General features: G+C 44.0%; 1 protein-coding gene across 1 annotated transcript in view; it reads left to right on the forward strand.

Moving 5' to 3' along the window:
• Nucleotides 1–13593, forward strand: part of EDARADD (EDAR associated via death domain) — a 404069-nt gene that overhangs the window by 234330 nt on the left and 156146 nt on the right. The window contains exon 3 of the mRNA XM_078646952.1: nt 1236–1275. Coding sequence (XP_078503078.1) covers nt 1236–1275 — 40 coding nt within the window. The remainder of the gene's footprint in view (nt 1–1235; nt 1276–13593) is intronic.

The raw sequence follows: 13593 nt of genomic DNA on the forward strand, positions 1-13593 counted from the left end.
TCATACTGACCCACCTTGACTCTGCATACATGCAGCTTCAAATACAGCAGTGCGACCCCTTCCATGTTATCACATTTACTGATCACATCTCTTCCTTAACACAGTGTTCTCTTCAAGAGTTTGTATTTGTAGCCCTTACTTCCGAAATGCAAGGCTGGCAGTAACTGCGCCTCTTTTACTGCCGGCCTTACTTCTCATAAGCAAGGAATATAAGTCAAGGTGCGTGTTTATGCACCGCTTGCAGGTGTTCAAAACATATAAATAAAAGGCATTGTCATTTATAATGCAAATAGCTAAAATTCTGGCAAATGCAAGACCTATTGCATTGCAAATGCTTGTTCAGTCCGCTCTTACTTTCAACTGCATCCAAACAGGAGGAGAGCATAGAGTTATATCTGTGCTGAGAACTTGCCAAAGATTGTAAGCATTAAGGAGAATACAGTGCACTATCTGCACGATCGTATATTATGTTTGTTCTTAGACGCCACGCTGTGCATTTAACTCATTTAACCGCTTTGGTGTTTCTGCGCTCAATAGCACAGAAGGGATGTTCCCCGAGCCACGCTGGCATGACATCCAGGGCCAGACTGGCCATAGTGGGCACCGGGAGTTTCCCCGGTTGTCCGCTAGGGTGGGGGCCGATTTTGGGCCCTTGGGGGCCGTTTGTGTTACAGGGCTGTCAATGTCCACAACACACCGTTTACACTCTGTGAAAAAGACAATATTTGTGAAATGGTCCCTAAGCATAACAGCTAAGTGAAAAGAGGAAACAATTAAAACCCGCCTTAGCAATTGATTATGATTAATACTGCTTCGGTGCATTCATACTAAATGTATTGATGGATGGATTCATACTCGGTTATATTTTGTATTTATTTGTGGGAGTTTTGCATAGCACATAATGTAGTAATCAAAACAAACAACACCTAAGACACTTCAGAGCTTCAGAGTGTTTGTCGACATTGTAGAGAAGCCCCTCTATTCCAGTAAGTGCAAACTCAGTCGATTATTAATAGACAAAGAATCTTTGAATGTTTCTTAGCAGTACAGTGACTAGGAAACATTGCCTAATATAGATGTATGCTGCCATTCTGTGGTTTAAAGAGGAATTTCTAGAGTGTCAGCTCTATTTCTTTTGTTTGTAGATTTTAAACCAAATGTTCTTTCTAATTTGTTTCGTAGTGAAAATACACCACAAATAACAAACGAAACATATTTTGTCTTGTAACAAACAGATTGAAAAATACCCTGTTCAGGACACAGCCCTCCCTGAAGGTACAGTATATGCAACATTACTATTACATTCACACTACAATTTAAATTAAGAATGTACATTAAGCTACTTTGCTCAGGTATTCACATTTGACTGTCACATCAGTAATAACGATGTTTTGTTTATAGTTAACTGACAAAATAGGAAAATGTACGTTGGTATATACTTTGAATATATTTCATTGACTATGGTCAATATATTTCCAGGACCATCATGAAAAGCACCAAACAATCATAGCTCTGATTTCCCATTGCCTATGTATCCAGATACGGCTTACTTTTGTTTTTTTGTCATCACCTAAACTGTGAACGTTTCTCAATTTGCAACGTGGAACACCGTAAGAAAGTTCTTACCAAATTTTATAAAATCTCAGCTGACGATTTTAGGCAGCATACAGTAATACAATATTTACTTAAATGTTTTAATTGCGAGTACATCATACACAGAGTATAGTAGATCTTTGCCAGTGGTGGCTGGTTACATTTGAAATTGGTGAGGCGTAAAATGATTGTTATACTGCCCCGCAGTGCTCGAACGCAGCGAGCGAGCTACAACAACCTACGGGGAGTTCAGGGGGTGTCTCCCCCCGAGAAAATTTTGAAAAAAGAGTGGAAAAATGGTGCCTTTTCAAGCAAATTTGAGAAAGCAGGAAGGTTAATAAAGCACAGTTATTACATTTATGAAGAGACGTCATATAACACAGGCATCTGCTTATTCAGTATAACTACAGAGCTTCAAAACAGACTTCGAGATACAATGCATTTCTGAGTACCTCTGACGATTTTAGCTTTCCCAGACCAAGTAACTCGTTATGTGACGGTTGTATTTATGTACCAGATGTTGTGAACACTGAAACCAATGTAATTACTAGACTCTTCCACTGAAATGCACCCCCTCATCTTAATGCTCAATACCCTCTTAAGTATTCATGATACTTGAAGGGTTAATCCACATGCAGTAGAAATCTAGGCGCAGTTTGAATCGTGATCGTCAAGGTCTGTATTATTGTCATGAATCAATGAGGACCTGGCTATTTTCTGCATATTTGGCTTTTCTACCCAAGAGTCTAATTAGCACCAAACCCTATGGAAGGGATAAGCGGACATTTGATAAAAGCCTGAAACATAAAGTGAACCGGGGCCTTATCTCAGGGTGAAATCTTATAATCAGCGATACTTATTACATCTTAAAGCCACTATCCGTGCCTTCCTGGCCATTACTCTTCAACCCATGCCCGCACAATGTGTTCACGATCTCTGGAGTTCCAATTATTAAATTACTGGTTTCTACTAACTCTCTCGCATAGGCTAATGTAGACACATACAACATAATGTGCTGCTGATGCATGTTATACCACATAAAAATGCATTGAAGAACGGCTGATAGGAGCGAACGTGGCCCCTTGTGACAAAAACTAGTAAATTGACTTACATCATTATTAACAAGCTCATATTTATCTATGTCAAAAACGCCCTGCTCCAGCCCTGCTGAAAGAATGACTGCTATTCACAACAGCTGGATGTTTTCCAAAGGTTTCCATGACACTGTATTCTTTCGATAACGCTTCTGTCTCTCGGGTGCCTGCTTAAATATTATAGCCCTCATCTGTTATTGGTTTTGCATAATGTGAAATATTAAAATTAAATTAAATTAAATTAAAATTAAAATTTAGGCTAATGTCTGCTGTTCAGTTCTAAGGTACACATCTCTCACTCACAGGCAGATGTTATTTCTCCTAAAAAATACATTCTGCCCCTGCCAGCTCTGTTGAAAGCAAACAGATAGCTTTGTGTGGGCTAGCATACCAATTAGGTGCTTTCTGAGGGCTCTGCCCTCGCATCTCCCTCCAAGCCTGCTCGGATCATCTCCACCATAAAATATTCCGAGGCGAGGAAACACAAACAGAAGATGCTGCACGTTTACTGCTTTAATGGTGACTTCTGCTCTTTTGAGTTTTCAGCGCGAACGTGAAAATGCTGACTGGCACAAAAAAACTGCTTACTTCTGGGCAGTTCCTTCCATTTGGCATCATCAAAAGTCCACAAAAGATATATTACAGTATACATGCAACCCACTGAAACAAACTAACCGCCCTGTTTGTAATTTAAACGGACCAAGACTGTGAAAACCCAGACTTTATAGCCCATTTACCAGCTGCGGCCGGCATGCTCGCGGGAGGGAGGGGGGAATAAAAAGATAAAAATATGTAAAACGCACCTTACAGCCGTTTACAGAGCCGCCTCCGCTTTTCTGCAAATACGTGTGTGGCTGTGGACTGTGCCCCGGCCGGGTTACTTGTCGGTGTTCTGTGGTGCAATAGGTGGAAGTATCCACACTGTTCTAAGTCTGCCTCGTTTAGGAGAGGACACAAGTCTGTCTCACCTGGGCTCCTCTGTGCAGAGCCTATCCCAGGCTCCTTCCCTTGTGCAGCTTTGATGAAGGAACTCTGGGTCCAGTGTCTTCCTTCTGTGTGCAGAACAGGTGCAACAACTCACCGAGAAGCCAACGCAGCGCTCAAGCTGGTAAAGTCTGTGGTGTTTGCTGCTTCAAGTATGTGTTTGAAAGTCATCACAAAAGGTTCATTTGAACTCCCATTTGTCTTTATGTGATAGTAACTTTTGTATGCTGCTGGAATCCACGCAACACCAAACCCTATGCCAGGCACAGGCATTCCGATAATCTGCTAAATTTAGCCAAAGTTTTTTTGTCATGAATCATTATGTAAATGGCTGAGTAGTAAACTGTTTGCATTTCCCAGAGTGTAAGCTAAGAAAATAAACCCTAGTCCCTTGGCCCACACTCCTGGCCGCCGGTCATGGTCTAATGGTGCAGCTGAGCCGGGTCCTGCATGTTCCTGCTGCAGAAACAGGAAGCAGCCAGCCCTGAGCCAGCAGCCTCCCTCCTCTACCCAAGCCAATCACAACGCTGCAATGGAGAGCGCCCCAACCGGGCCATTTGCTCTATATGAGCTGCATGCAGCAGCCTACATAGAGAAAAAGGGGGAGTGTGCACAACTGCTTTATTTGGCCCTGGGGCCAACCAAACAGTCAGTACCCACAACATAGGGCAAGCCACTACCCCTGTCCTTGAGCCAGACCGCCCACCTGCCCGCCCTCATACCAGGCACTCCAGGCACTTCTACTTTCTTGCAGTGCTAGAAGTAGAAACATAAAATGGTACTTTTACCATTTTATGTTTCTGCCTTCCCACAAGAAAGCAGTGGGGCGACACCCCCATGCTCTATGGAGGAGCCGTCACTGATCTTTGCTTTGTGGAAGGCATTGTGGTGTTACTGAGCCTCCCACCCTGATTGTACACCCTGATGTCCGATGCTATGAGCATATTCTCTGTCATTCCCAAACCTTTACCCTCAAAAGTTAGAAGACCTGCTTTTAGTGGCAAATACATCAGCAGGGAAAGATATAAGAATGAGAAAAAATCAATCTACCTTGCATGGCTTTGAATGGCCTCATAGATATTGAGTAAGACAGGGCAGCCCAAATCGCTGCGTTGCCTTACTCTGCGCTCGGAAGGCATTCCATGGGCATTGCGGTGGGTGTTCCCATACAACACCCATGGATTTTGACGCTTTCACAGATTTACAAACCCATGGGATGCCCCAAGATCTTATGCCTCCCGAGGTGAGGCGTAACATGGAGAAATACATGTATTTTTCTTCATTTTTTCAGCAGGACACGTAAAGTAGGAAAAAGCCTCCCAGAATTGTTTTTGTGCAGGAAGTCGCCCCTTCCTGCAGAAAACAATCCTACCAACATCACAGGTACCCAATGGTGCAAGGGGGGCTCCATTGGTGCTAGGCTCCCTAAACAGCACCAGCATCGGTGGGAAAGGACAGGAATGCATTGTATTGGATAAATATGGTGCATTGCTACCCTTTCACTTTGATATAGGGCATTGCAGCAAGGTGACTTGCTGATCCGCCCTATGCCAGAACCCCATAAATGAGGGCCCCAGATCTTAAGAGACGAATTTCCTGTCCTGTGCAGCTACGTTTAAAAATAAACTGAAGTCTCTTCTTTTTCCTAGTCATTTACAAGTCGTGGCTTAACTCTTACAGTCTCCGTTTCACTAATTTCTTGATGCCTGGAGTCTTCACTCCTACTCCTTTGCTTATTTCTGCTTCAGCCTATATCTCCTCTTTCCTTCAGCTCCCAGTACACTTATGGCATTCTCTGGAATTTTACTTCCCTCTTTGTTTCCTCTTTTATCAGATTGTACTGAACGTACCTGTACCATACTGACTCCTCTCCATTTTGCCTCCAGCCCCTGGCCCCTTCCCTCCTCACACTTCTTTAGCTGTGTATTGATTTCTCTCTTGAGCCAAGCTTTGGCTCTGCTTGGAATCAAGCAATTATAATCCTCTGACTGTTAACTTTTGGACTTCTGTGATAGTGTCTTCATTTACTCTTTTATTCCCCCCACTTTATAATTATTGTTCCTATTTTAGGCATTGTAACATCTTACTATCATGTTCTCGCTGTATGAAACTGTACAAATAAATAAGCTGTGTGCATATCAAACCTGGTGGACAAGTCACATCATACCAGTGGTCGAAGTGGGGAAAACAAAGTAGGAGAACTGTGAGCAGAGCATCAGGAGGCGGGAATAACTAGAGGATTGGGTCAGTGGGCGGAGTCAGAGGTGTGGCTAGAAAGAGCAAAACATACCAATTTTTAGTATGTTTGGTATTTCACTGACCAGTTACAGCTTAGAACGTTATTTAATGCAACCAATAGATACACGTTTATTTGAGGTGGTAAACAACCTTTACAACGAAACTTTTACAACGCACTACCATTACAACGCGGTCATTACAACGCAAACCATTACAACGCATTGCGCTGGGGGGCGCTCTAGGATAGGGAATAGGTTAATTTACTATCCAATAACCTTCCCTAGTGTCCACGGGGACTGGAGTTGGAATAGTAAATTAAACTATTCACTATCCAACACCCAAAAGCGCTATGCGTTGTAATGGTATGCGATGTAAAAACCGCGTTATAAAGGTATGCGTGGTAAAAGTATGCGTTGTAAAGTCATACATCCTTTGAGGTTTAATATATAAGTTATTGACATTAAAGTACATTTACAATGTGGGATATTTTTTCAATAACAGAATGTCCCAATACACTTATAAGTGGAATCATAAGCGATTTGTCTCCGAGCCATGCAGGTTCTTTCATCAGCACTCTCCTCCCTTTTTCAAACCATTTCTGAACATAAAATTTGGGTTTAAATTCTGTGACAGGAGACCCCACGTTTTGGGGAGCACAATTGATAATATCATTCTGTGCCCCACGCGCTATGCAAACTTGTAGTCCTACATTTTTTATGTGCTTCATGCAACATGTCATGAAGCCAGCATTAGATGCCTCTTATTTCCTGTTATTGTATCTAGACATAGCACACAAAAGTGAATATATACACCTAATACAACCCAGACATGTTGGTTTTGCAGATGCTTTAAGCAGTTTCAGATGAATGAGATATAACTATTATATTAGTAGTTTGTGTAATTACTACTCAAGGTAGTTAGCATTGAGAATTATAAATGTATCAACTCTGGAATTATGAGTGTAGGAAGCTGGCTCTGTGTACACTATACCTTGCTTTGGTATAGTATATACAGAGTCCATTGGATCCCCAAAGGCTTACAAAGGTAAAAGTAGATAATACCTTACACTCTATTTGTGGTAGTGTGGGCGAGCAATAACGCTTTTTTCGGAGGGTAGTGGTGAGCATTTATTCTACACACTCAGGCAAGAAATGATAGCACATACTCAACGAAGGAACTCAGACCAATTGCTTGTATAAAAACACTTCTTTTAATGTATTTTATTTTTAGAACCAAGCAGGATTTGGTAATGGTAATTAAAGTTGTAATTTCACAGACAGGTTATAAGAATATGCAAGCTGAATGAATTTGACTTTGTTACAGTTTGGGACAATGCTTAAAAACAGTTGTACTTACTTTTGGATCACTTTGTGATGACTTATTGGGTTACTTTTTCTACTCAGTGTGATATGCCTAGATATCACAATGGGACATTTCCTAGACAAAAGTAAGTAAAATGCTTTTACATTAAAAACACAGTTACTTAGGTTTCCATACAAACACAACTGAACACAGAACTTTTTCTGAGAAAAACAGTCTATGCAATCCTATGGAGGAAAATGTGGTTATCGGTTTGCAGGTAAGTAATCGGTCTTGGGGGTTTAGTTTCAGGGGTTAGAACAAGGAATCCCCCATGGTCAAGGGTGAACTCAAAAAGCACCCTCAGCGGCACTAGGGCAGTTGCTTGCATAGTGCTGATGCCCAATGTTAGCCTATGGGGCTAGGGGGCCTTTGGTTGGAGGCTGCTCACGGGCAGGCTACTCGGTCTTGGGAGCCAAGCTCTTAGGGATAAGGTCAGGGCAAAGGGGCTCCCAGGTCAGCACTAAGTCCACAACACGAGCGGTGCTGGGGCGGCCGAGTGCAGAGTGCTCAGGAGGGGTCGGGAGCCCAATGCAATCCTATTGAGATAGCCTGTTTTGTTTTTTAGCTACAGGCTCGGTCCAAGAAGTCTTCCAGGAGGAACCAACTGCTGGCAGGTAAGTTTCAGGGCTCAGAGATGTAGGTCCACCTCAGGTCCTCTTCTCCAGGGTGCAGGGCAGCCAGATGCAGGGGTACCTTTTGAGGTCAGATTTCACCTTACCAGGCCACTCAGGGTTAGGGGGTCTCCGTACAGAGGCTGCAGGCAATGTCAGGGAGTCCTGGAGGGGTCATCTCATGGAGGATTTGGACTCTGTAGCGCTGGGGGACTTCACTGGAACTGGTGGGCCACTTGGACTTGGGCTGTAGGCGACGAGTGGAGTGGTGGTTCCAGGCATTGGGTTTCTCATCTTCAGCAGGCTCAGAGTCTTTCTTTAGGGATTCTTTTGAACAGAGTTGCTTTTCACAGGATTTCCTTTGTTGAAGGAAGTCAGTCCTTCCAGGGGTTTCTGGAGGTCGCTGGCTGCAGGACAAGATTACTTCTGGCGCAGGACCTCTGGAAACTGCAGATGGGCTGGTAGGGCTGTGGCCAAGTCAGTTCTCCTCTGCTGTGCATCTTATTTCGTCCTTCCTCATAGGTTGTGGAATCTCCCTTCTGGGTCCAGGGCAGAACCCAAATCACAGTATTTAGGGGCGTTTTAGGGGTCTCAGATTAGTAACCAATAGGCTACTGACCTTAGGGTGACTGCACCCTTGGTGTACTCACCCCACGTGAGGGAGTGGGCACAATCCCTAACCCTGATTGGAGAGGGCCTACCATCTGCAAGATGGCAGGCACTGAAGAGTGGCCTTCACCTCGCCTCCCCCACCTGAGGGGTGGGGTTGGCAGAGGTGGACACATCTTCTAGACTGCCCCAATTTTGCCCACCTGTCTTCCTGCCGAAAAGGAGGTGAGGCTACTCATTTCCCTAGAACAGTGATCCACACTCAGACAAAAATAGCAGATTGGCTTCTCTCACTCCGCATCAACCTTAATGGTCATATGGTCACCTAGGCAAACCAATATGCACTAGTTGTCCATGAAAAGCATCGACTTGTGTCCATAGAGTTTGCAGTTCACACTGAGCTTGTCCGTTGACGACGAGACTACCAGCGTGGTGCGAGTAGCCTCCGGAGCATCGGAGGCGGTTGTGCTGTGCTGTGCTGTGCTTTTCGGAACGGCTTTTTCCTGAGCGGGATCGAGGCCGCTGAGCCACCGAGGGCCTGCGGCCGTGTCCCATCACCGGCTCTCTATTGTTTTTTCCCGCATGGACTGGCGGCGGCGAGCGGCCAGAGCAGCTAGAGCCATCTAGCGGGAGCCCGGGGAAGAGGTTGACATTGGCGGGGGCGGCAAGCAACAGAAAAAAAAAACAAGGATCAGCAACAGCAACAAGCAACAGGCATCAGTGCGAAAGTATCCCGCGCTGCCTGCATCGCACCACCCCCGAGTCCGGGGGTAAATTAGGAGTCCACAGGCAAGGAGGAGGAGCCAGATTGCCGCTGAGCCACGCCAAGCCGTTGTGAGGGGCTGTGAGGAGCGAGCCGAGCGAGCGGGGTGTGAGCGCTGAACTAAGCGGTGTGACAACAACACCGTTGCCGCTGCCGCAGGAGGAGGAGGGCCTTCTAGGAGGGGCCTTCTAGAAACCGGAGCCGTGAATACGTGAATACGTTCTTTCACGGCCGGAGCCGGATGACTCCCCTCAGCGGCTATAAAGACACCCATTTCGGCGGCCGAAGCCGGACCCGGAGCCACAGACGCTTCCCTCCCCGAGTCCGCGGGCGTGCCACCTGGACGGCCCCGTGAGTACTACCACTTTCTTTTTTTTTTTGGGGCGGCTGGAGCTGCAAACTCAGACGCTTCCCCATAGCGGCAAGAGCCCGCGAACGCCTCACCAGGGGCGGAGCCACGAGAGCCACGAGAGACATCCTAAGACTTCCTCTGTAGTGTAGTTCCTATCTTCCCAATAGGCTCTGCGCATTGGAATAATACCTACAGCAGTAAAGGCCTAGGCCAGACGTTAACTAGGTCTACTACTGTCGATACTAGACTTAAGTTTTGGGTTTGCCAGCGTAGCTCAGAGTTCGCTAGAAACTTTCTCGAATGTTCAGGAAAGAATTAACTCCCCTGATTAGACAAGAAGGGATTTAGTTTCTGACAACCATAGAACATGACAACTTTGCTCTCCCCTAATCAAGAGTGTATCTCCAGAGTCGTGTGAGCACAAGGCAATTATTTTACTCAGTCAGTACGTGCATTCTTAGTCTCATCAGTTTGTAGAGAAAAGGAAGAGATGGGCGTGTTCAATAAAAAGGTGTTATTTATTGATCAGTCTCTTTTCTCGTACAAGAGAAATGGATCGATATTATTGCAATACTTATAGTTAAGTAAAGTGCATACATTAAAAGCAATAGTATAAAATAATACTGTAAAAACATTGATATGGTTTCTGAGCCATATGATGTTTAAAATGATTAAAATATATTTACATACACATATACATTTGACTAAACGTACTCAACTGGTGTTTCTAAATACGCCTACCCCGTGTACCTGACCTAAGTCTAATGCGTGGGCGGGAATAGAAAGTTACAGTTTAAGTTAAGTTTGTTTTTGCCAAGTGAATTCTCTGTGAGGGGTTATTCAGTTCTGTACCTGGAAGTTAGGATGAATGAGGAATGGTATCTCTTTCTCTGCTCTCGATATTCCAGGCTGCCTGCGAGGGCTGCCCGAAAGCGCCGGTGCTGGGTCTCTCGGTAGGAGATAGCAGCGCGTCTCTCAGCGCGTCAGGAAGGCGGGGCTGCTGCCAGCGGGGTCTGCTCTGCTTCTGGGCTTCGGCAAGTATGGCTGCTCCGTCTCGTCACCACGCGTGTGTTTGCATAGGGCAAGATCGGCAATATTTATACCTTAAAGGTGCCGAGATTGACGTAAGGATGGACATAGATACGTCAATAAAGATGTCATACGACTTGCTCGTTAGCACATTCTTTTACTGAAGTTCTCTGTGAAATCAAAACAATGGCCGCACGGATTTTCCAGGTTGTCATAGGTTTGATTTGTTATGAGAACGTCGTATGCCTTATCAGGGGCTGGAGGAATGTCGCTTGTCTAATTAGATCTCAAGCGTTATGACCTAATCAGATAACACGTTCCTGTGCCGTAGTGTGACTGCGTCAGATAACGGTATCTGCATCATGGGGGCTTTTCTTGCCTCATGGGCTGACTGTTAGTTAACTTGATAGTTAGTTTAACCAGAATAGGGTCAGGAATAGGGGGATCGATTCAGAACCTATAGGAATACATGACACCCACTCCACGCTAACTATGGTCATATTTACTAATCTATGCATAGTATAACATAGTACAACATACTATAGAGTATAGTGTATACCTCACCACCCCAAAATACATAAATGCATTTTGAAATTTTCAAATATACTGAAAAATTGCAGTCATATATATTGTATGCACTTAAGCTATGAATTAAACGCTAAAGTAAACACGCATTTGTAGACATTATTGCTTATTTGGTATATGAGAAATACACATGAAATGGCTCTTAATATGGCTATACAGAAAGAAAGTTCGAGACCATTTCATCACATGATAAAATATTTGTGAACATACCAGCGGGCAACTAAAGTTTATAAAGTATCTAAAAATAGAAATCTTAGTTCTCTAGGAATAGTTTCTTACTTTAAGCAGAAGATAAGTGTCCCGAAAATTTTGTAAAAAATAATTTGGGGCTGCTAAAAAATTGCTGTCCGTGAACTGGTGGGAAAAATTGTTCATGTGACTTTATTTTTAAAGTCGAAGGCCGAATTCAGGGAACGCCGTGTGCGAGCTTGCTCAAAAGTCTCTATTTCTGTTCTGGAGAGAACATCATATCATTAAGGCTTTCGAAAAAACTGTCAACAGCTTCATGGGAAAGTTCCACTAAGTCGGAAATAGGTGTAACCATGCATTCGTGCGCATGATTGTCTCCATTGACATTCTGATTCGCATTGCTGATAGAAGGTCGTACCTGATTAATGCTGCTTTCATCTTGAACTTCACTACTCTTCAATCGTAGTGGTGAAGACTCCACGAATGCCGTCATCAGGATTGGCAGCCTTTGAGGGCAGCACAAAGCGTGAACCTTGGTAGGAACCAACAATGTATCTGCATCCACTGGCGCATCCGATTGTAGCGTCAGACAGGTGTCTAACACGCATTCTTCTCCGCATAGCAGACATCTCAATACAGGTAAAACACATCTTTGCCACATTGGTCGAAATGATAGAAACCAAGTCATGTTCAGGTCTCTAAGCCGGGATAGTCCCAGGATTTTTGATATCCGGTCCCGGTATCCAATGGCTAGGATTGTATCTTCCATTGTCGCGAGAGTTTGATCTGTGACATGGGTTGCCATAACGAAAAATAAGGACTAAGAATAGGATTCCTGCAATTAGTCCCAGGATCAGGGGAAGTCCGCCAAAAATCGAATGGACGAAATCTGGAAAAATACCCAGTATGGCTTTGAATGGTGTTAATGCCATCGAAAATACTGTCTTAAATACTTTTGAGACCCCAGTGGTATCAGAAATATTCAAGATTTCGCTCAGGATTTCCGCGAAATGTACGGGGGAATTAGTCGATAATAATGTATGTATCTCTGCAGTCGTCCTTGCGACTTGTAGATCATACGTTTCTTTTGATGACGTGAGCCTTGTAGGCGTCTGAAGAAGCACTGTTTTCATTCTGCTTAAAGTATCTATTCGAATAGAAGTAATTTTCAAACTGGGCCATGCCCTTGCCTCCCTGTCTGGAAAGGAGCTGGGGAACAAAGAACGTCCACAGCACTTGACCTTCGCAGTCGTAGTGACTAGATAAGGAGTCCCGGGCATAAGACTACAACATTTGCGGTCTACAATAAGAATGTAACTCCCATTATAGAGTCTTTGTAAGAATGGTTCTATTTCGGTTGCAGGTGCGCCTTGCTGGTGACATGAAAGGTTGTATGAATTCCCTTCACAGGCTCCATGCAAACTAATTCCGTTACACAGAAGCGTGCCGCTTAGTGACATAGCACAATTGTTGCCACTAAGAAACACTTTCTGTCCTTTATTACTGACACATGCATGCGAATAGGGCAGGTTCCAAGTTGTTTTAAGGTACCCCTTTCCCAATTTCTCGTACATGCCAGCCTGTATATATTTTTGGCAGTATTGAAACCTGAAGGTTGAGATTGGAATATTTATGATTCCGTGGATTATCCATTCACTGACAGGTCGTTCTGACATTGTCATTGGTAATCTTTCTAGTTTTTCAATGCTCAAGATTGTATAATCAGCACCCTTTTGCGCCATACCGATTTGTCTATCAGTAAGGTTAAAGATTTGGAATAGTGACGTTGTGTTGATTAAACGCCAAGGCACATAGCCTGAACGCAGATTTTGTAACGTCCAGCCAAGCTGTACAATAGAACGCAATTGTGACTGACCATGTTGTAATAACAGTAAGTCTTGCGATAATATATCGATTGCTGACGACACAATGCTGTCCAAAGAAAAAATTCTGGAGGACAGAGTCATTAACCCATTGTCCACTACAGAAAGTGATTTTTCCAAATTAATACGGTCAATTTCCCGTATTCTCTCTGCTGTTTCAATTTGATTAACCTTCCAGGCCTCATTGTATGCTGCATATACAGAGGCTGCTATGAAACGCTTTTGACGCTGTTTGCGTGGTCCCATTATGAAATCACGCAAGTCAGCACCATCAGTAAGTAAAGTTAGGTGTTGCTTAATT

The sequence above is a fragment of the Lissotriton helveticus genome, chromosome 6 (assembly GCF_964261635.1).
Source record: "Lissotriton helveticus chromosome 6, aLisHel1.1, whole genome shotgun sequence".
NCBI classification, from domain to species: Eukaryota; Metazoa; Chordata; class Amphibia; order Caudata; family Salamandridae; genus Lissotriton; species Lissotriton helveticus.